Genomic DNA, 23,418 nt, shown 5'->3' with positions numbered 1-23,418 from the left:
AAGGAAACAATTTTACTTTGTCAATTTTATCAAATGTCTTGATAAGGAGGGGATTCTTGTATAGAAACCTTATTTAAAATATCTTTTTTTGAATGCACATTCAGTATTCCAGTAGGTCCCAACCCTGTTGTCTTTTACTTTCTCTCATTCTGTCCTCCATTATTGCTTCTCCCTCTTGAGCACACTTGACTCCTGCTCTTCTATTCTTTCTTCTTACATCTCGGGCACTCCAGCTCCCCTCCTCTCGCCTCTTAAATCACTGTGAAAGCTCAATTTCACACTCAGCTTACCCACTTCTCCCAAATATTTCCCACCACAGTCCCTGGCTCCTGCCAGAGATGGGTGCAGCCAAACACTTTCTTCTGTTAAAGTTTTGACCTCCCAGGGCATTAGATACCTGCCACAACTCTAAATACAGTGCTTATAGAAATAATTCACCCCCTGCACTTTTATGTGTTTAGTTTTTGTATGGTATTGAATCAAGTTGGCATTTTTGCAACTGATCATCAAGTAAAAGCATAACCTTGGAACATAATTACTGTATATATTAATATAAAAACATTATTTGATTACTATCCCCCCGGTAGGGGTATCAAGGTGCCCAAGCTGCAAAACAAAAAATGCTTCAAAATAAAGTTAGTGTTTAGTGTTTGACAGGCAATTAAATATTGTGAAAGGAAAATAGTCACTCTCCTGTACCTTCTCTGGATCTGTTCCACATTGGTGGAACGATCTACCAGCTGCTACAAGATCAGCAGGCTCGGTTGCCATCTTTAAAAAACGCCTAAAAACGCATCTCTTCCGTCAACACGTCGCTGATTGATTTTTCCTAATTCTCTTCCCTTTCCTTCTTTAAAAAAAAAAAACCACTTGCTAACCTCACTATTCTTAGCTTTTTATACTGTGCTAGGCTTTAATGGACTAGTTTGATGCACTTATGTATTTTGTTGCCTATGTTGCTATAATTGCTTCCAATGTTTCCTCATCTGTAAGTCGCTTTGGATAAAAGCGTCTGCTAAATGACTAAATATAAATGTAAATGTTGTGTGAATGTTTTTTATTAGGAACTGTAAGGGAAATTTCTTAATTGGCTTAAATATTCATAGTGATTAATTGTATTATTCAATAATATTACTATTTATTATTAATTATTATTAAGTTTTCAGTGGTCCCCCTAGGTTTAAGGGTTTGGGGGTGGTCTCTAATATTTTCTTTGCAGGGGAGGTCCAGACAATACATTTTCTAATTATCAATATTTAATCACACTCAAAAAAACGATCCTTGCCACTAATTGAATTTAAGCAAACAATTAAAATAAAATATATTCATTTTTTTCTAAAATAACCATTATTATTGCGAATTACTCTTACACAACATGATTGTAATGGATCCAAGACCAAAGTGATCAATTTACATAAACTATACTTAATTTGTTGCCGTAAGGGACAAATGCAGATATTGCGCGTGCGCACTGGAGTAAAAAAAAACTTTCTGAGCTGAAGGCGGCAAGTCAAGAGGGTACACAAGGAGGCACAAAATAAGAATCATTCAACAACAGCCATCTGCATGAATACATGAAATATTCGACAAGGTAAGATATGTTTTATATATTTATGACTTGAACATCAAGGCTATTAGTGTCAGGAATCACAGAGAACGAACCCAAGCGCAGGCAACAGGAGATGAAGGGGTTAACAAGACTTTAATAAATAATAAAACAGGAACAAAACAAAAACCCACGAGGGAGTAACAAAACAGTACACAATAACAAATATGATAAACGGATTACTAAACACTCAACAAGAACTCAATATTAAACACTAAGACTAGACTATACGTTACTTGACAAGGTTTCAAGGACACAGTAAGGAGTACAAGCAAGGGATATTGTACAACCAACGAGCACAAGACAATAGACAAGAGGGTATTATATAGGGAGACTAACAAAGGGGATAACGATGGGCAGGTGTGGGTAATGCGACACAGGAGGAGAGCTATACTAGAAACGAGAGGGGCAGGGCCAAATGACGAGACAGGAGAGAACGCATATTATGTCCTGTGGCAGGCATAAAACGAGACAGACACAGTACTATACAATTTTAGCCCCGGAGGGTGATTTATTGGAGGGGTTTTGTGTAGTGACGACTTCTGGAGAGAAGGCCGTGGGGAAGTCGGCGTGTCCTCAATCCTGTGAAGTCCTGGGGGGTGCTCGTGCATCAAAAGGGAAGTAGGTGAGAGTCCCGTGAAAGAAAACCGTGCTGCTGCAGATCGTCACTCGCTGGTGTCTGTAAAAGGGAAGAAAACCAGAGGTTAGTCATTCGAGTCCCTGCTGAGAACAAGCTCACCCTTTCGTCTTCTTCCTCTGCTTATAAAGGGTGAGCTTGATGGGGATCAGGTGGTGACGATCTGCAGGTGTGGCGGCTTGATTGCGCCGTTGCCTTGGCGACGCTGATTTGCCACTGGCCCGCTCGTCACAGTCCTGATTGACCATAATATGTTCCTCTCCACATAAAACACGTGGGTCTGTCATGATTCTGCCCCTAGACCAGAAAATCAAGACAAGAGCAGGCAGAATCATGACAATTAGACTATTGATCATTTAATCGATCTGATTTTGTCGTGACGTACTGCACTTTTTCCTGCATTTCCAGTTAATGTTAACTGTTATGTTTAAGATTTATTTTCGATTGACATCATATTTGAATTTAGGCAGATTACGTTTAGGACTTTTGATAACGGTTTCATGATCTTGATGTGCATTTCACTTTTGTAATGAGTGAATCGAACTAACGTTACAACTTACAGGCCTAATGTTAACGTATAGTGCTAACGTTAAGTTAGCGGTGGTTGCATTTAAAATTGTATAGAAATTATCGTTAAAACAAATATCTAAAAACATATTTGTAACTTTGATTATTTTTAGCTAGACCAGTAGGTAACGTTAGGCCAGGCCTATTCAAATAGCTTGTTCAAATAGCAAATTTGGCCCGATTGAAATTTATTCTGATTCAAAAAAGTAATATATATATATATAAAGAAGTCTAAAACAAAAAAAAGTCTAAATAAAATCTACGAATCTGCCGCTGTGCAAACACAGGACAGATTAGAGCGGAGCAATGAGCAGAGCAGGTCGTCTCCATGGTGACAAACACTCATTCTCGCTGATTTGATGTTCTCACGCTGACGGCGTTGTCCAAGCCAAACCGCATATTCGTAAGTTTCAGAGTGAATGGACAGAGGAGAACTTATTTACTGTGCCAACTGCGGCAAGCAAGCTAGAGACCGATAGACTTGTGTGTGTTTACTGTGCAAATTGAAAAAAGAAATCGTTGTCACTTCTGGAGTCACGTAACGTTAATGAGGGGGGGTATAGTAAACTTATATTTACTGTTTTAAGGGTAAAAGCTGTGTAGTTTTGCAGTTTGTTGTAGGCCTAATCAATTCAATTGAATGTGTTGAAATAATAAAGGAAATTGTACCTTATATTTTATTTAATATAACGAATAGCATATATAGGTCTAGTATATTTTAATTTCCTTTAGCTGATATCAACTTGTCTGTCCGGCCCTCACAAATTTTGCCATTTCCTGGGTTGGCCCCCCTGTATATGTATTTGAATAGCCCTGCGTTAGGCCTAGAATCAACTGACTAACTTATTATGTGCGTCATTTTGAATTGCAACTGTCATATATAGATGCAAGTCAGGCTTTCATTTTATTTTGCTTGAAAAATCCTTTGAATATGCTAAAACAAACACTGAAAACATAATTAATCGACTGTATATGAAAGTTATATTTCTGGCTCCCGTTTGGAACAACCAGTCAATTACGGTATGTGTATTTTTTTATTTGTAATAAAATTAAACTTGACTTGTTGAATTTCTTTGCAAAAGTGTGATGACTGTTGTTTTCTCTCTTTTTTTATTTTATTTCAGATATGTGAGTTTTGGGAATGTGGCAATGTAAAGTGTGTGGCACAGAATTATCCAGTAGATATGAGTTATTGAAACATTCTAAGCTTAAACATGGCCATTTTGGGGCGAGGTTTAGGCATCCTTGTGTATACAGAAATTGTCCTTGCACTTTTAAATCATGGAGTAATCTCCTAAATCATATATACCGTGCCCACCGTGATCAGTCATCTCCAAAACAAGAACAGTTAGCCACCTTTTCATGTCAGTTGTATGCGTGCATTGAATCAAACGAAAGAGATTTTTTCAGTCATGTAAATGAACATTTGCGCAAACATGAAACTGTGACTTGTGTGTTTAAAGGGTGTACATTTAAAAGTAACATTTACAATACCTTCCAGACACACAAAAATAGGAAGCACAATCCTCATGGTCTAACTGACTTTAAATTAGATGTTGTCAAAATCACAACAGACTGTCAGGAGTCAGCCAGTCCTACCATTGATTTTCCCTCATGTTCAACAGAACCTTTGTTAGAATCATGCAGTGATGACAATAATGATGAAGATATTTCTAATGCAAGTGTGCTGAATATTGCCCTTGTTTTATTAAAGTTGGAAAACATTTTGCATGTTCCAGCCACAGCTGTTGATGAGTTACTTCAAGAACTGCATTATTCATTTTCCTCAGCATCAATTCCAGGCACTTGTGGCATAATTTCAGACATTCTTCGAAATCACAACATAGAAATTGATGATTCTGTAATTCAAGAGCTTACTGAAGCAGTGGGCAGGTCAAATCCCTTGGTTAAAGCCATAGAAAAAGGTGGTCCCCTTGCAACAGCTTTTAAGCGGAAGCAGTTCTACAAGGAACATGTAAGTGTCGTAGAGCCAGTTGAGTTTATTTTTGATCATAAAACTAGAAAGACCTATCAGTATATACCTATTTTGCCTTCTCTACAGCTGTTGTTTAGTGTCAGTAATATATTAAATTGTGTAACTGGTGACCACGAAAGACAGACCACTGGCTCAGGGGTTGAGAAAGAACAGCAGTATAGGTCCATAAGAGATGGTCTTTATTGCAAGGAAAACTCTTTTTTTTGTGGAGAGGAATTGAAAATATCTTTGTCATTGTACATTGACGATTTTGAGATCTGTAATCCTCTTGGGACCTCCCGCAAGAAACACAAACTTTGTGAAGTCTATTGGATTTTGAATAACTTGCACTCTGTTTAAGAGAATTTGTTTCCAAGAAGTACTCTGAACACATTGATCTTGAACTTTCCCTATAAGTGGGGTGATAGAACCAATAGACCTCACATTATTCCATGTACATATGCCTCAAAGAGGAACATTGGAGGTAATGCACATGAGAATTGGAATTTACTGAGATTGCTTCCATTCATAATTGGAGATTTGATACCAGAGTCTGAGCCAGGTTGGCTGATACTTCTTAATTTGAAAGAAATAGTTGAGCTTGCTGTCGCCCCCATTCATAACGAAGACACGATAGCCTACTTAAACAGCAAAATTACAGAGCACAGATACCGTTTTGTTTAACTTTTTCCAGAACGACTGTTACCAAAACATCATTATGTGGAACACTATCCGCAAATGATTAAATCTTTTGGACCTCTTGTTGGGCAGTGGACTATGAGATTTGAGGCAAAACATAGTTTCTTTAAGAAAGTTGCTCGCCACACAAATTGTTTCAGAAACATAATGTTCACACTGGCTGCCAAACACCAGCAAATGATTGCTTATCACATCCATTCCTGTAGGCTTAAGAAGTCCGCACTAGAAGTTACACATGTCTCCACACTTCCTGTGGATGTCTTAAACAAGGATGTAGTAGCAGGTTTAAGACAGAAATACCCAGGAATTAATGCGGTCCATCTGGCAAAAAATGTCACAAACAATGGGATCAATTATAGGACTGGTATGCTCATTTCATTTGGGTCAGCTGGTGGCCTGCCAGAGTTTGCCGAAATTCTTCAAATGTGTATCGTCAAGAGCCGTTTGAATTTTGTGGTGAAGATACTGTGTGCATGGTATCAAGAACATTTCAGAGCTTTTCAGTTGACTGTCTCTCCTGATAGAGAGGTTGCCCTGGTTGATCTTGAACAGTTAACTGATGCTTATCCACTGTATGATTATATGGTAGGAGGAAGACGAATGGTAACCCTGAAGAGGCACATCCTCATTTAAGGTAAATTGTTAATTAACAAGTGTTAAGTGTTGTATGTTAGCATTTTTATTACTGATGTATGTTTTTTCTGCTTTGTTTCCTCTTTTAGTAAAAAGTAAAGAAAAATGTCACGTCCAGCCATTCTGAGGATTGTTTTTGGTGGGGATGACGATGCAAGAAAACTTGCACTTAACACAGGAATCCCAAAGTCTGTGGATGACCTTGTCCTTGAAATAATGACTGTTTTTGGGGTGACGCAAAAGTTCAGGCTCCAGTACAAAGATAAGGACTTTGGAAATGAATACATTAATCTCATGTCAACCAGTCAAATTGAAGACAGGGATACCCTGAGACTAATTTTTCTAACAACTGATGATGACTCCAGCATGCAAGAGACTGCACACGATGCACCTGCCTGCTCCACCTTTCCGGTTCCTTCATCCGGTTCAACCTGTAGCTCTGATACTCCCAACTTGAGCGATGTTAACGCATCTGCTATTGACTCAGTCCAAATCAATTTATCTGATGACTCGTTTTGCAGCAGCTCTGAGACTGTCATTCTTACATTTTGCAGCAGTGCTGAGCCTGTTGTTACGTCTCCTGAGTCAAGAACCAGTTCTTGGCCTCAGGTTTTTGTAGTTCCTCGTTTTTCATGTTCTGCTGAAATTCAGCTGCAGAGAGCTGACACAGAGTTCAGTAATAGTGGAATGCTAATTATTCCACCACCAAAACTAAGATCAGACATTCTTGAAGGCATGGCTGAGGAGATTTTTAGGTATGTAGCATACCCCACTGATAGTCAGCTTGATCAGGCAGCTGAAGCCCTGATAAATGCACATCCTTGCTTGAGAGAAAAAGGAACTCGCACTGGCCATGAAGGATGGAAACATTATCTAAAGATTAAGATGTCTAACTTTCGCTCCAAACTCAACAAGATTGGACATCCTGAAATCTCTGTGAATTCTCTTAGGAACAAGCGTAGAGGTCAGGGTAAAGCAGCATCAAACATCAAAAAACCAAGAAAAGCTGAGGTAAATTTCCTTCCTTGCCTCCCAAAAGGAGAAACAGCAGAGAGCATGGAGAAGGAAAGAATTGCTCTCTTAACTGAAGTGAAAAAGAAAAATAATGAGGCAGTCATTAAGGAAAAAATGCAATTGACCTTCTCTTATAGACGGCAAGAGTTGGTTGAAGACTTGGCAATTATGTCTGATTTACAAAGCAGATGGCGGTGTTGTACCCTTAAATAGGGAAAAAGTAACGCGAAGGTTAAAGAACACACAGTGACGCAGCTCTCGCCTTCACTCGTCTGTATTGAATGAGTATTGAACAATGTATACAATAAACCATAAATTTTTGCATTTGTACACATTTTGGCTTTCTAAATTACCCTTTTAACTAAACTACCCTATAAAATGTCAATTGCTTTAAACAAAGCTATCAAAATACATTTTAATACTCCTTTCTAAATTAATTCTCAAGTAACACTATAATGAATTGTACTTTTAAAAAATATTCAGTATCTCAGCATCACATTAAATCACCCTTATAATGATAATTACACAATGAACTTTACAGCAAAAATACGTGTACATAACAGCAACTAGCTTAAACACCAATCACACTGTAACACTTGTATGTGTCGAGACTCCGACACGATGGAGCCACGAGATACTTAGCCGCTAGCATAAAGTTACACACCTACGCACGAAACTCTTTAAACAGTGCAAGAACCCATCTTATTTACCCATATGAAACCACAATATCATAACGATTTATATTATAGACATGTTTCAATATATATATTGCTTTGTGAGTGGTAACTACCTTAAATAGGGAAAAAGTAACGCGAAGGTTAAAGAACACACAGTGACGCAGCTCTCGCCTTCACTCGTCTGTATTGAATGAGGGAGAGAAGCACGCGCATGTGATCCCCCTGCGGAAGCCCGAGGTATTACCAACACGTCTAGTTTTAACAGCGACGAACTTAATATATATTTAATATAACACACGCGACGAACTTAATATATATTTAATATAACACATTGTTTAAATTAAGTGAGTTAGAACCACTTGTCACAACGGCACTGTTCACAGTAAATGAAGTAAGTGTTATTGATATTTACACAAGAATAAATGTAAAATTACTATAAATTCCTATAAATCATGCCAATCTTTATTTATCTCCCTACCCCAGATAAATGCAGAATTCTTGAGGATAACAACTGTGCCACTTCTGTCAAATTTCTTGGCACAGCTGGACAGATACACTGTTAATCTACACAAGGTATTCAGCAGCAAAGGTGGCGCTTCTGGACAGAAGATATCATGCATTATGGCAATTGCAGACAAGGTGTGGTAAACTGCATTTTTGTATAACTAATTACAAATGTTATATATACACACACACACTACCGGTCAAAAGTTTGGATTCTGTACGATTTTTTATGTTTTTAAAAGTCTCCTCCTCTCCGCTGTTTTCTATTGTGAATAGACAGTGAATTTAAAGTGTAATTTACTCCTGTGATCAAAGCTGAATTTTCAGTATCATTACGTTCTTTAGTGTCACATGATCCTTCAGAAATCACACTAATATGAAGATTTTATGCTCAATAAACATTTATGATTATTATCAGTGTTAAAAACAGTTTTATTTTTTTATTTCATAATCCTATGATGAATAGAACATTCAAAAGAACAGAATTTATCTGAAATGGAAATGGAAAAAAATTATAACATTAAATACTTACCATTCTAAAGTTTGGGGTCAGTTAGAAATTTTTATTTTATTATGGGGGGAAAGAATTAAAATAAACCAATTCTTTTATTCATCAAGGATGAGTTAAATTGATCAAAAGTTACAGTAAATACATTTATAATGTTAGAAAATATTATATTTTAAATAAATGCTGTTCTTTTGAACTTTCTATTCATTAATGAATTTTGATATAATTGTACCCAACTTTTTTAACATTTAAAATAATAATGAATGTTTTTTAGCATAAAATCAGCATATTAGAATGATTTCTATAGGATCATGTGACACTGAAGACTGAGTAATGATGTTGAAAATTCAGAGGCGGAATATCTGATTCATCTGAGAAATAAATTACAATTTAAAATAAAAAAAGTCATTTTAAATTGTCATAATAATTTTAAATATTATTTTTATTATTATTATTTGATCAAATAAATGCAGCCTTGGTGAGCAGAAGAGACTTGTTTTAAAAGCAAAAAAATGTGTGTGTGTGTGTATATATATATATATATATATATATATTTAGGGGTGTCACAATTCTCCAAATCCACGAGTCAAATATATCCTAATATATATTAAATATACTATAATGTGTTTTTTATATTGTCATAATTTTCAGTGTGATGACATACACATCAAGCGAGACTGTGTCATAAAAAGTCTGTGTGTTTACTTCAATGAGGACGTTACAACACTCATCAGAGAATTTGAGGTTTGTATATGTACTTTTTGTTTTGACCTAAACATATTGCCAGCCTGTATATCACCAATATTTCAGTTAAACTGAAGAAGTTTTAATTTTTTTGGGCTTAGGACTGCAATCTTGAAGAAGCAGAGAGAGCCATTTCTGAGACCACTCTGGGGCTGTATGTGATCCGTAAAGAAGGTGCTGGTGCTGAGGAGGAACCAGCAGATGTTGGAGTAGTAATAGAAGGTGTGCAGCTGCTACAGAATTTACAGAGTGTTTCCTTTGGATTTGTATTGCTGTTTGGACTGATCTACGCTCTCAACTTGAGCTACCCCCAGAGTCATAAATTCACATTTGAATTCTGTCAGAAGGTACTGATGAATTTGGATGGCAGCAAGCTTTCCCCAAAGGTTCAGGCACTTAAAATAAAAATGTTTCAGTGAATATGACATTCACTTTTGAAAGGAGATTGAAAACTTTTTCAAGGATGTCCTGAAAGGAATTTTCAACAGACTGATACAAGAGACTTCACCTAATGCACCATTCCTGCTTTTCTTTTGACACAAGAGATGTTAAATATTGTTATTGACTCAATCCAGGAATTTATTTGATCTCTCATTTTGCAGCAGCGCAGAGACTGTTATATTCAAAAACAATTGTTTTATTCCTGTGTTCTGCTGAAATTCAGCCTCAGAGCTGACACAAAGTTAAGCAACAGTTGAATGCTACTTAACTACTTAATTCCATTACCAAATTAAGATCGGACATTCTTGGAGGAGATCTTTAATCTTTGAAGATGCAGCATATGGATAGCTTGATCAGCCAGCTGAGAGCCACCTATACAGATAGGTGAAAGAAGGCTTATAACGTTAAAGAGCTGTTACTGAACTTAAGCTGAAAGGGTGAGTGATGTCCTGAAAGGAATTTTTCAAAGGACGGATGACACTAGCTTCAGCATGCAAGAGACTTCACCTAATTCACTATTCCTGCTTCTCTAGCTCTAATATTTTTGACACAAGAGATGTTCACAGCAGCACAGAAACTGTTTTATTCTGTTTAAAAAAAGTTTTATTCATGTGTTCTTCTGAAGTTCACAAAGTTAAGCAACAGTTGAATGCTACTTAATGCCACCACCAAATTAAGATCAGACATTCTTGGGGTAGATCTTTAATCTTTGAAGATGCAGCATACTCCATGGATAGCTTGATCAGCCAGCTGAGGAAGTATAGTAGCAAACTTGGTTCTGGTCTAAATTCTGGTCTAAAACTTGTTATATGTTAAAAAAACTGTTTTTTTGTTATATGTTAAAAGTGTTGAAAACTTGTTATATTGTTGTATGTAAAAAAAAGGATTATATAAAATTTGTCATTGATGTTTCTTTTGCACACAATAAATGTTTGAGAATTAAACGTGTTTGACCATTAATTTAATAGAAATAAGGAAATGTAAAATAGTTATATAAAACAAGTAACAAAAATGTATTTAAAATGAGTAAAGTTTATTTAAAACACAATCATAAATCACAGTTCATCAGTTCACATAATGTTTATTTAATTTATTCACATAAACTGAACGTGATTGTAAAGTTTATATAAAATGAAAACTTGTGTTGGATTTATGTGATTAAATTGGATGGAAAATTGACATGTAATTGAAATACATAAGTTTTAACTTTTGGGGTTAAATAAATTTTTTGAGTGCAGTTGAGCCCAGTTGAATATATATATTTTAATATTTAAAAACTGACAACAAAATGTAACAACTGAAATGAATATATCATGAGCAGGAGTACTTACAAAGTTACTAACAGCCTTTCCATAAGAACTGATTCTAAATATTCTTTTCAATAAAACATGCTTTTAACATGCTGATTATTCATACTATTCATATCATAAATGCTATATGTAGATACAAATGTACATAGAGTACATACATTCATATGTCTCAAACCTACAGTATACAGCAAACAGTAAACTGACTGACAGCTAAACATACTTAATTACTGCTGCATTTTCGTTTACTACTGCAGATATTTATATGCGACCTTTCTTTGGTGGGACAAGCAGCGCTCACGGAGTGGAATGTGTTCAAATGAAGGGCGTGTGGCACTAAATAAAGATATTTGAAGATATAGCGGAAAAATATAATCAACATAAATGTCCATGAGTGCGCGTGATGTGCACATCTCAGTTATGTACATTGCAGTCCGGACGGAACGAAGGATAAACTGGGTGAAAACCTGTCATCCTGTGGTAACTGGACTGTTGCTTTGCCACCAAGTAAATAAGATAAATAACATAATGCTATTTAGTAGATTTAATACGAGAACACGGTATAGACATGTTATATAGAAAAGGTAACCTTAAATTACTTCTCTTGTGATCTGACGCTACATAAGAAATGAACTTGACCTACAAGCGGGTGGGGAGTGCCGTTGGAGGGGCGGGGTGCCCCCTAAGGTAATGTTAAGGGAAACACTGATATATATATATAAAGTTTACATATATTGGTTTCCCACAGTATGTATAAAATATCTTGACTGAGAAAATTTGTTGTAGGCTTTTAGGTGCTAAAGTGTCTATAGTCCTAGTGGTCTATAATAACAAAATGTAACAACTCAAATGAATTTATCATGAGCAGAAGTACTTACAAAGTTACCAACAGTTATGTTGCTCAATTTAAACGACATAAATAGGCTGTTGTTTTGTAGGTTCATTATGTCGCGCGGTCCGGATGGAACAAAGCCAAGATAGGTGAACACCTGTAATCCGGTGGTGACTGAACTGTCTGTTGCTGCTTGTTAGGGGCAGGGTGTGCGTCTTTTCTGTAGAGCAATGATGCCATTTTCACCACCTTGGGAGCGTAAATATTTGTATCTGCTTTTCAGGTGGTTGACGCGGCATATTTATAGACACATACTCTCTGTCCACTGGTGGGAGTGTGCTTACCTGTGTATGTGCGCACGTGTCTGTGTGCTTTTGCATATCAGGCGAAGAACAGAGGAGAATTGTAAACGCGCAATCATGTAGAAACAGAAATGACATGCTGCCGTGTAAATAAGATAAATATAATGATGCTATTTAGTTTGTTTAATAAAAGAACAATGAATAGACATGTTCTATTGGAAAGGTAACCTTAAATGACTTCTCTTGTGATCTGACGCTATATAGAAAATATAATTTAACTTGACCTTCAATGGGGGTAGGGGGTTGCTATTGGAGAGGCGTTGCACCCCCCTAAGGTAATGGTAGGGGAAACACTTGAGTTTCAATGGACGTCTGGTCATTTAAGCACTGCTGGCATTGCCACATTTTATACAGTTTTACGGATTGTATCCCCTATCTGCTCTGATTTTCAAATAAACATGGCAATGTTTTGATAGCGCCACAGTTTTTTCCAGGGGAATCATAGTTCAAATACAGGAGTTGTTTGGCAAGACCACATATGCCACCGTTCAACCCCCATATCCTGGTCTTAAGTGGTTCATGTTCAATATGTATTTTGTATTATATCTGGGTGCGGTATGCTTTTGTGTATGGTTTGAGTTTTATGACACTGTGTGCAAGAGTGCGGAGAAAGTGCCTGCACAGCCTGGGCACAAAGCCAACTGCTAAAGACGGGCTTAACATAAATGCCCCAAATTTCTTTAACTTTGGGCCCTGGTACAGTTCTTTAAAAACACTTGGGTGTCTTACACCAAAAAACTAGTCTTCAGCACGGTGGAAAATGACAACATTGTTAAATAAGGTTTATTGTAGCTTTAAATAAACCTAATCATATATTTTGAGACTTCTTGCACACTGGTCAGAGTGCAGGAAGTCAGTATTAGCACTCAATACACTTCCTGTCTTGAGCTATAGTAGTGTGTTCCTCAGCACTGCTTTGAAATCATATGACCTGCCACCCAGTGTCTCTGAGGGAAGTGTGCTCTGCAACCTGCTTCTATTTACAGAAATGTGCTTCTGATGTCATTAAATCGGCTTTATAGATTTATCAAAACCAGAAAACATCTAGACTATGTGGTTAAAGAGTTGACTTACTAAAATGCATACCAACTTAGATTATAGCAAAATGTTGGGCTTTGCGCCGTCCTTGTTTGCTTAAACTGTGACGTCCACATGCTTCCTGTGTTTTGAGAGGAAATGAGTGAAAGTTTTTGATCAGTCTGGAGTCGGACTTTCCATTTTAAATTCACTGTCTGGTTTGATCACTACTATAAAGGGTTATTGTTTCATGCCTCTATCTGGCACCTCTTTCCCTGACAGCTCCATCACCTGTAGTGTTTGAATCAGAGGGAGTGCTGTGGAGTTTGCAAAGGCTTTTTTATTCTCCGCTTTGTGACCTCAGAAAAATAACCTTCATTTTTTTATGTGCTTGTAATACAGTTAACTGGTTCTTTTAATTGGGATTATTTTGGTATCAGTCATAACTGTCTTTTTTGCACATGAAGTACTAAATGGGTAACTAAGTAGTCATCGATTGATTTTGAGTTCTCTTATGTGAGTTCTCTTATTATACAAATTGGGGAAAAATAATTCTAAGAATGTATGAAACAAAACAGTATGAATTAATAGTGCAGCTTTCATGATTACTTAATAACAAGTGAATCAACACTACTGTAGCACTACTTCAGTCTCTCTCTTTGTCTCTGTAAAGTGACGCCGTGTTAATGTCAGGAACGTGGTGAGGAGAACCCAAGTGCAGGCAGCAAAACAGGGATGAAGGGGTTAACAAGGACTTTAATAAACAATGAAACAGGAACAAAACCCCACGAGGGGGTAACAAGACAGTACACGATAACTAACACGTTAAACTGAAAACTAAACACTCAACAAGAACTCAACTTAAATGTCAGGTCAGGATAAGGCTTACAAGACACTAGACCAGGCTTCTACAACGGTGTAACAAGTACAGCATACAAGTACAACGAACGAGCACAAGACAATAGACAAGAGGGCATTAAATAGGGGAACAAACACAGGATAATTACTAAGGGGCAGGTGAAGGTAATGAAACACTAATGGGAAGGCTAACGAGACAAAAGGGCAGGAAACACTGACGAGACACGAGAAAGCACATGGCAGGTCAGAATCAAAACAAAGCCATGTCTTTCTCACACAAAACCTAAGGCTATGCCATGACTCCGCTGCAAGACCCAGAATAAACATGACATGATAGCGGAATCATGACAGTTAATAGCTGCAATGAAACAAAATGCATTTTTACATATTTCTAAGCCCCGTGGAACTGGAGCGATGTAGTTTTGATGTGCTGCTCACTCAAAATACAATCAAATATACCAAAAGGGCCGCAGCAGTAAAAGTGTTTTTGTAATGGAAAGTGAAGAGCGATAGGACCTACTCAAAATCCATGATTACCACCTTGTCACTTGTGTACTTCAGTAACAGCTAAATAAATATGAATAGCAAATTTTGTTTTAGTGGTATTAAGTAGTATAAACTTAATATTGTTTGTTAATATAAATGAGTAATATTGTATAAAAGTCACTGATGTTGTCTCAACTGGGGCAGTCCTAATCTTGTCCTTGTCTTCATATTCCTTCACAGCTCTGCAGTGTGTGGATCCTGTGAAGCCTTGTGTGAACAATGCTACCTGTGTCACCTTCCAAAATGGAACAGGCTACTGCAGGTAAGAGTTAAATTCCACCGAGTCTGAATCTCCTCTAAAAACTTGATGAGAGAAAGCCCTCAAGGGGAACTTGAACAGGCCAGCAGGGAGGATGTGTGTCACAACGCTGCGTTGCCTAATTTAATTTCTCTTTTAAGGTCTCTAATTTCCAGGGTGTCCGTGGGGTCTTAAAAATAATTAAAAGTTGATAAATCAATAGAGAAAATTAAGGTCCTTAAAAAGTATTAAAAAGTCTTAAATGCAATTTTCAAGTTATTAAATTGTGTAACATCTTTTCATATTTGTCGGAAGAGGTCATATGCTAAAGTTTGCCTGAATTTAATCATTGTGTAGGCGAATGTAGTGGGAGGTCCATTAACATCGTTGACTAATGGGGAAATGCACGTTTTTGTGCAAATGGTTGGAGGATAAGGAGATGGAGCCATGGTTGAGGGGCGTCTCTGGGAATAACCGTGAGTTGTACTGCTCTGTGTGTCGGAAGGCGATAAGTGTAGCCTCGACGGGCTCAACACTGTCCGGTCCCACATGCTAAGTGCTTGCCACATAGCTGATTTCTGTTAATAGGGGTTGCACGACATTTAAAGCTTGATGTTGACTAATCATGGGTCATTAGACTTTTTGACCACCCATCAAATCGTTTGGCAGAACATTCCCTAGCTCTTATTTTATTCATTTATGACACCATCGACTAGTCGACGTGACTTTTATCACATAATAGACTTCAAAACATCTGAGGTTGTTCAACCCATATTTTCTAATAAACCCTGCTTTGGGATTGTCACTCAATTAAATCTCATGTGCTTTGTTCCCACCCTTCTGAATTATGTTGCATTAATAAGGAGTTATTTCAAACTAAGACTGTTTAGTTGAGCTATCTTACAATCAGGATATAGCTAATGTTAGTCTAAGTGTTCGCAATGTGACCGGTTAAACCTTGAAGTGGCAATGAAGTCATGATTCCTGTAAATACCCTAATTTCCAAATATTACTAAGTTGCAAATATTGCCAAATATCCTTTGCTCCCACAATGCATTGAGAAGTATGGGATCAATGATTGCTTTTTATGTGTGTATGGTGCATTTAAAACCGGCTCTGAGTGTAGGAAAAACTATGCAAAGCGGATTCAAAAAGAGCAGTAGCAGCTGGAGTGGAAAAACGGTAAAATGCATCCAGTTCTTGTGGTTCCAGAGTTGAACTCACACACAAGTTTCCCTTTACTGTTGGTGTAGTTGAACACTACTTGTGGCACATCCCAGCTTGTAATTGTGCTTTTTCTGATGTATGATTGAAGGTTACATTTATCACATTGCCCAAAATAAACATTCATGTAAACCTATCATGTTACATTTCGAAGGCTTGTGAAACACAGAGAGTCAGTTTTCTCAGTACTGAAGAAATCCTCTTCCTACAATCTACAGACATTGAAACATATTTTACAAATTCCTCTTTTCTTTTTTACCTTGAAAATTGCCTTGTGCATTGTGGGTTTGGGATACAGTAAGGACATCCATACCGCTGCATCTCGAAACACGGCATCCGGAAATTGAAACCACAAGGTCTTTCTGTGAATCGGGACAGGAATGCACAGATAGCTAACCTCAGCATCACGTTTAAGATAAAAACATTCTGAAATTATTTGTGATATCTGTGGAATTCCTCAGCTTCTAGGAAATTGTTTCCTTATTCTGGTAATTTGCAACATTGGCTTTTCTGTGTTTTTCACAAAACAAATTACAAGGAAAGAAAGTGAGTCACTGCTTAGACTTTTAGCACCTGTTTTGATTTATAAATATGAGTCAGATTAAAGATCGGGGTATCATGCTATGTCATGCATTCTGACTTCTTTGCTCTGTTAAACGTGCTGGCTTCTCATGCTTAACATGGTATGTTAACTTGTTAAAAAAACGAGATGGACGTATGACGTAGAATTTCTGTACTTGATGCACTCCCCCAGCACTCCAACCGGAAAAGCACGGCAATGCGATTTGGAAATTGCGTTCCCAGTGTTAAAAATATCTCTGTTTTATAAATGTATCAAACTAAATACTCCTCCAAAATACGACGTATGCAATACTACTGTATAGACACTCAAGATTAATGAGAGACTGGCAGAAACTGCCTGTGATACAATGCATTGATGAAATAAATAGTTGGATGTGCCAAAACTTTCTTCAGTTAAACAAAGACAAAACTGAAGTCATTGCGTTTGGATATAAAGATGAAGTTCTCAAGGTAACGCGTACCTTCACTCTAAAGGTCAAACAACTAAAAATCAAGTCAGGAATCTCTGAGTGTCTCTCGAGTGAGACATTAGCTTCAGTATCCATGTCAAAGCAATAACTAAATCAGCATATTATCATCTGAAAAATATTGCAAGAATTAGATCCTTTGTTTCCAGTGAAGACTTAGAGAAAATTGTGCATGCTTTCATCACCAGCAGGGTGGATTAGTGTAATGGACTCCTAACTGGCCTCCCCAAAAAGACCAGATGCAGCTCATACAGAACGCTGCGGGAAGAATTCTGAGCAGAACCAGAAAATATGAACATATCACACCAGTCCTCAGGTCTTTAAACTGGCTACAAGTTATATATAGGATAGATTTTTTAGTATTATTACTGGTATATTAATCGTTCAATGGCCTAGGTAGGACCTCAATACATTGCAGATATGCTCATTGAATATCATTAGGTCATTAGGATCACATCAGCTGGAAACACCAAGGGTTCACTCTAAGCAAGGAGAGTCTGCATTTAGCTATTATGCCAGCAGCAGCTGGAACCAGCTTCCAGAAGAGATCAGATGTGCTCCCACAGTAGTCACATTCAAATCCAGAATCAAAACACATCTGTTTGACTTTGCATGTAATTAATGTGCACTGTGCCTCTGACTGTCCGACTGTTTGTACTGTAATTTATCTTATTTATTTTCTATTCTAAAAAAATATATTCTTTACTGGTTAAATTTTATTTTTCTATACATCTTTTTTATCTCTTCACTGTTCTATCAAATGGATATTTTAATTTCTTCTATGTAAAGTACTTTGAATTACCATTGTGTATGAAATGTACTATATAAATAAACTTGCCTTGCCTTGTGATACGCGGTCTTAAAACTCTTTGGGCCCTATTTTCACAATCTAAGTACATGGTTTAAAGCGCACAGCGCAGGTGCACTCAGGGCATGTCCGAGTCCACTTTTGCCAGTTTAACGACGGGAAAACGGTCGGCACGCCTGGGTGCATGGTTGTGACAGGTTTTCCCGATTCTCTTAATGAGTAATGGGTGTTTTTTGGGCGTAACGTGCAGAGTGTCATCTTCCATTCCCTTTAAGAGCCAGTTGCTCTCGCGGCATTGCGGATTCGCTATTTACACGGCGGAATTCGGAAGAGCAGACACTTCTCCAGAAATGAAACTCATCTGCCCGTGCAGGAGGTTAAAGCGCGCAAGCAGACCATCTACAGGACAAGACGGATTTTTATCTTTATGTCCACAATAATAATCTTTTACATTGTAATTCATTTTTATAAATATTTGGCATTATTGTTTGCTTCTGCACGTCCCTATGTGTGTAATAAGCAGATTGTACTAGGGCTGTGCACCTGCCTATAGGCGGATATTCCTAACACGCTCTTTATATAACAAAAAAAATATTGCTCCATTGACTTTAGACCAGGTTTGAATTGGTCTATTGCGCTGTCTATTAAAAGTTCCTCAAAATAGCAACGCGTCAACAATTAGCCTGAGCACAACTCTTTCTTTAGACCAACACGCCCATGGGCGCACAAATGAGGGCAAATGCATTTGCTATTTAAACAACGCAGCGCAGAACGGGAAAATTCTATCTGCGTTGGGCTGAAACTAGAAAAAACATCATACTCATTATACTGTAGGGTTGTTTCAATTTAAGATAATATGGTATGTGCAGTGAAGAGGAGGAAAACAGTATCAGATTTTAACAATTGTTTTCCATTGTATTAAACTTATTGCGATTTAATACGCGATTATTTTTTAACAACCTTCTCTTATGTATTATTTAATAAAGAAAATCAATACGTCATGGTAACCAACGCAATATCAAACAGATTTACCATAAATTATAGACCAGACTTAAGATGATATAAATTGATGCACGAATTGATTGATATATATTTTTATAGAACTACCCCAATCATACTAATAAATTGAATGATTTATACAATTTCTAGCCAAGTAATCATGTAATTATTATCATGACATAAAGAACTGACAAATAAACATAACAGTCATTAATCACAGAAACAACAGTGCAGATTACATAAATATAAAACAAAACTGTAGCTTTATCACACTCAGTAATTTAATAATGCCACTGTAATAAACATATGATAAACATGTTGATTGAAGTAAAAATATAAACTATGAATGTATGTATTATCTTATATATTGACTTTTATTATTGTGTGCTGCATGACGTTAGTAGAATTAAGATGCATTAATGTTAGCACACACAATACCTGACACTGCGCAGCTAAAATAGTACCACACAACTGACATGCTGTTGCTCTTTTACACTTAAGTTTCGTTAGTGCCACATCCTGTCTAGCTTGAGGCCATTGTACAACAGGTTAATGTACATATTCATTACTTTAAATGCAGATGTGCGGGAAGCGCGCTTAAATAGAGACAGGCGCAGTCTTGGCGCGCATGGGGTGCAACGTGCTTTTCAGCCACGGCTCATGGTTCAAATACAGACACGCGAAGCACGGTAAAATAGAGAGCGAAGCAGTTGCAACGCTAATGAGATGCAACTCGTTCTCCTCACCCGCAGGCAGTAACCACGAGAGAGCAAGCTTCCGTCCCATGCACCTTGGGAATTTTTTTGAAAATGCTGTGCATTTTTTATGCTTTTGAGATGGAACTGGTCAGCTCCGAGCAGGGTCGCATCACACTGTATCCCCATAATTAATCTTTCACCACATCGCAATTTAATCGCAAATGCAATTAATCGTTCAGCCCTACTCAGCATACGTAAAAAAGAAATGTTGATATGATTGTTAATTCCAGCCCAGGTCTGACTCAAATTGTCTCCTGATCTTATCCAGAAGAATTAAAGAGATCCATATTTGCTTTTACCTAACGGAGGGAGGAAAGAAAGGTGTCTTAAAAAGATAAGCTTAAATAAGAAGGATGAGTGAAGTCATCCACTTTCTGAAATTCCACACAGCTGAAACACAAAATGTACAACCGGTGGATGCCGGATCCAATAGCTCTCGGGTCTCCACAGCTCGAATGCACAGTGCTGGAATGCTCTTAAAGTTGAAGAACTCTGCCTAACTGGAAGAATGCACTCTTTCAGCCACCTGAAATGGCTGCCTGGGTGTGCGTGCAATCTCAAAATGGAACAGGCTGACACAAGGTGCTCTCAGGAGTTACTAATACATTCTGTGTAGGTGAGGTGACACCCGAGAACCAAAGTCAACAAGGTGTTTTTCAGTGTTTTTTTCTCTGACACTGAGAGCTCAGTACAGGAAGAGAACTGTGAGAGAGCCTGGCAGAGCAGGGTGTGTGTGTGCGAGCGGTCAGACCGGTGTATCTGCAAGCCTCCAGCCAGGGTGTGAGAACCAAGCTGTGTGTCACCTGAATGTCTATGTCATTTTTTGTGTGTCGTGTGTAGTCAAATGTTTCTTGTTTCAGTTGTGCCTGTGTGTCAATGTAGTTGCAGTTGTGTTTTAAAAAAAATAGAAGCATGTGAGGTAGCAACTTGCAGAATTTCCATTTTAGCGTCTTCCTAGAAGAACCACAGTTTCAAAACGCGCAAAACATAAAGACTTGTGCAATGTGTGACAATTCAGAAGAATCGAAAACTAACACAACTACAGACTTTTGCAGCTTGCTAATGAATATGCATTCAGCCCGAGTAAGGGAGCAGTGAGGGAGTAGCTGGCGACGTATATGTGTTTTGAGTGTGGTGAAGTAAGACTGGATTGAATAGCTTTGCAGAAAGTGTACTTTCCCTCCCCTGTTTCAAACAAGAACTCTTTGTTTTGGCCTGTGTAAGGGGTGAAAACTTATTAATTTTTACCCTTCACTTCCTTCCTTTCACCCGTTTCTCCCCCCTCAGTCGGAAGAGAGAGTAGAGTCTGCTTGCCGCTTGTTTGATCTGACAGGTAGAATGTGCCTGCGGGGAGAGCATAACAGTATAGAGACGTCTTTTAGTGCTCAAGAGGGTGAAACCAGAGATGAGCCTGCCTGCTGGTAAGAGATAGAGGAGGTAGAGAGAGAGATTACCCTGTCAATACCTCTCGCCTCATCTATCCGTCAATCATCTCTTCTGTAGGTTTTTTGGGCATTTTCATTGTGATAGTTTCTCTCCCTCCCTCCCCTTCTCTCTCTCGATCTATCTCTTTCTCTCTCTTCCTTTTTAATCTTCGTGCTATACCATCCCTTTCTTTTAACATGTTCTATTGTTCTCTTTTGTTATTTTACCCTTCTTTCACGCACGTCTTTCCTCACTTCTTTTTCCATCTCTGTATGCCTGCAGGCTGACCTGATTTGTTTCAAAGCCACATTCAATGTGTGATGGCCTCAGGAAGACTGCCAACCAGAAACTCTAGTCGTAAAAGTGAGAGAGATCGAAAGAGAGAGAGCGGGTAGGAAACATGTAGCCAGTACTGTTGATAACACTCCGGCTAAAGTCAACAGCTCAACTGTGTGTGAAGAGTGGCAAGCAGAGGTCGTGATTTACTCAAGCACCGTTTACACAAACGCGGAACTCAGATGCTGTATTAGTGAGGGTCGCTCATAGACACAATGGTTTTTCACAAGACAATGATACTCCTAAAATAAATCTTATACTGAAACAGGACTGATTTTTAGCCTCTTGAGTAGCGAGCTCCTCAAAGAAAATCCAAGAAAAGCTCAGACAGTCTTAGTTTGTTTATTTTAAAGATACGTTTGTATTACACATTTTTTATTTGATTTGGAATTTGTCTTAAAATTGCAGTTCTGTTTTGTTATTTGACATAAAAGAGATTTATATTTTACAAAGAATTGTGCAGCATTTAAAAACAACATACCAAACATCAGAAGAACATATTTGTTGTTTTATATAAGCTAATAATAATGACTAAAGTCTACTTTCTCTCCATCCTTCTTTAATACTCTTGCATACTTATTTTCATGTCAGCATTATGTTTTGGCAGCTATAAAGATAAACTAGCTGCTATAGCTCATTTAGGATAGTCCCTGTACTTCATGGCATCGGTTTATGTAAAAATGTGTGATTTATAAGTGTGTGTGTGTGTGTGTGTGTGTGTGTGTGTGTGTGTGTGTGTTGAATGTGCTAAACCACACACTGGTACAAAACAGTTCATCATGAAAGAAAGTTACTCATCCTTGCCAGCTTACCTGTGTGAGGCTTGTCAACAACTGCTGCAGGCCAGAACGGGGCCGTCCCACTTCAAGATGAACCAGAGTCTATTGAGAACACTCACACAAATTCTCACAAACGTTTCCTATCGCCGGAGGCTTCACACAGTAGTGGGAAATGTGGCAACCAGGCCTTAAACCCACGACACATCATGCTGACAAGTGGAGCTGAGTGACAGAAAGGTGACGTGATTTTGAGAACAATCAATGAGACACAAACGGTTTTAGGTAACACAGCATAGTTTTGTTGTGATTATTTAAAACCTTGCGTTGCTTTTCCTAAGTGTCACACTAGGGTGGAGGTGATTATTACAGTTGTAGGATGCAGACACAAAGGTGGCTGATTCAATTCTGAACAGGGACCTAATCCGCATTGTGTTCCTGAGAAAGGTGCTTAACCCAAGGTTGCTTGAAGGGAATCGCCCTACAATTAAAAGACAGGGGGGCTCTTGGAATGAGAGCCCTTTGGTAAATTGCAAGTCATTTACTAACTTTGGGAAGTTAGCGCTTGTTAGCATTCCATTAAACTACAGCAGAGTTGGTGGTGTTTGCTGATATCGAAATACAACCCAAACATTTGCATTCTTTGTTGCAGCTCATCAAACAAATCAATAAGGATGAAAATCTTTGCAAATGCTGCGCCTTGTTTGAAAAAGATCACACATCAGGACGTCACATGACTTTCTAAAATCGTCACAATAAATGTTTCCATCTGTTAAACAAATTGTGATTAGTCCCGCTCATTTTGGAAAAGCCATGGTTGCGAACATGGGCGTGTTCCAGCAGGACTGGGTGCAGGACTTGGCGCCGGCTGGAAGGCC

General features: G+C 37.9%; 2 protein-coding genes across 4 annotated transcripts in view; both read left to right on the top strand.

The window, feature by feature from the left end:
- LOC306900716 (uncharacterized protein) overlaps nucleotides 1-23,418 on the top strand; it is a 44,538-nt gene that overhangs the window by 5,364 nt on the left and 15,756 nt on the right. For all 3 annotated transcript variants that reach the window (XR_013787318.1, XR_013787319.1, XM_079467947.1), the window contains exon 2: nucleotides 15,108-15,189. Coding sequence is in view for 1 of the 3 variants with exons in the window: in XM_079467947.1 (XP_079324073.1) it covers nucleotides 15,108-15,189 (82 nt within the window). In the remaining 2 variants the exon portion in view is untranslated. The remainder of the gene's footprint in view (nucleotides 1-15,107; nucleotides 15,190-23,418) is intronic.
- LOC306900717 (uncharacterized protein) lies at nucleotides 5,087-10,949 on the top strand. Its single transcript, XM_079467948.1, has 5 exons — nucleotides 5,087-6,118; nucleotides 6,207-7,128; nucleotides 8,292-8,447; nucleotides 9,472-9,564; nucleotides 9,666-10,949. Exons 2-5 carry the CDS (start codon nucleotides 6,223-6,225, stop codon nucleotides 9,981-9,983), a joined length of 1,473 nt encoding a protein of 490 aa, XP_079324074.1. The 5' UTR covers nucleotides 5,087-6,118; nucleotides 6,207-6,222; the 3' UTR covers nucleotides 9,984-10,949.

Source organism: Barbatula barbatula (genome assembly GCF_947034865.1).
Source record: "Barbatula barbatula genome assembly, chromosome: 11".
Taxonomy (NCBI): Eukaryota; Metazoa; Chordata; class Actinopteri; order Cypriniformes; family Nemacheilidae; genus Barbatula; species Barbatula barbatula.
The sequence above is the reverse complement of the archived record's forward strand: the minus strand, read 5'-3'. Positions and strand labels throughout refer to the sequence as shown.

Bases quoted from the DNA above. Each gene is read 5' to 3' on its own strand.
- LOC306900717 (XM_079467948.1), top strand. From the start codon at position 6,223: ATGTCACGTCCAGCCATTCTGAGGATTGTTTTTGGTGGGGATGACGAT. The intron at 7,129-8,291 runs GTAAATTTCCTT...TCCCTACCCCAG, and splicing joins AAAAACCAAGAAAAGCTGAG to ATAAATGCAGAATTCTTGAG. The intron at 8,448-9,471 runs GTGTGGTAAACT...CATAATTTTCAG, and splicing joins TTATGGCAATTGCAGACAAG to TGTGATGACATACACATCAA.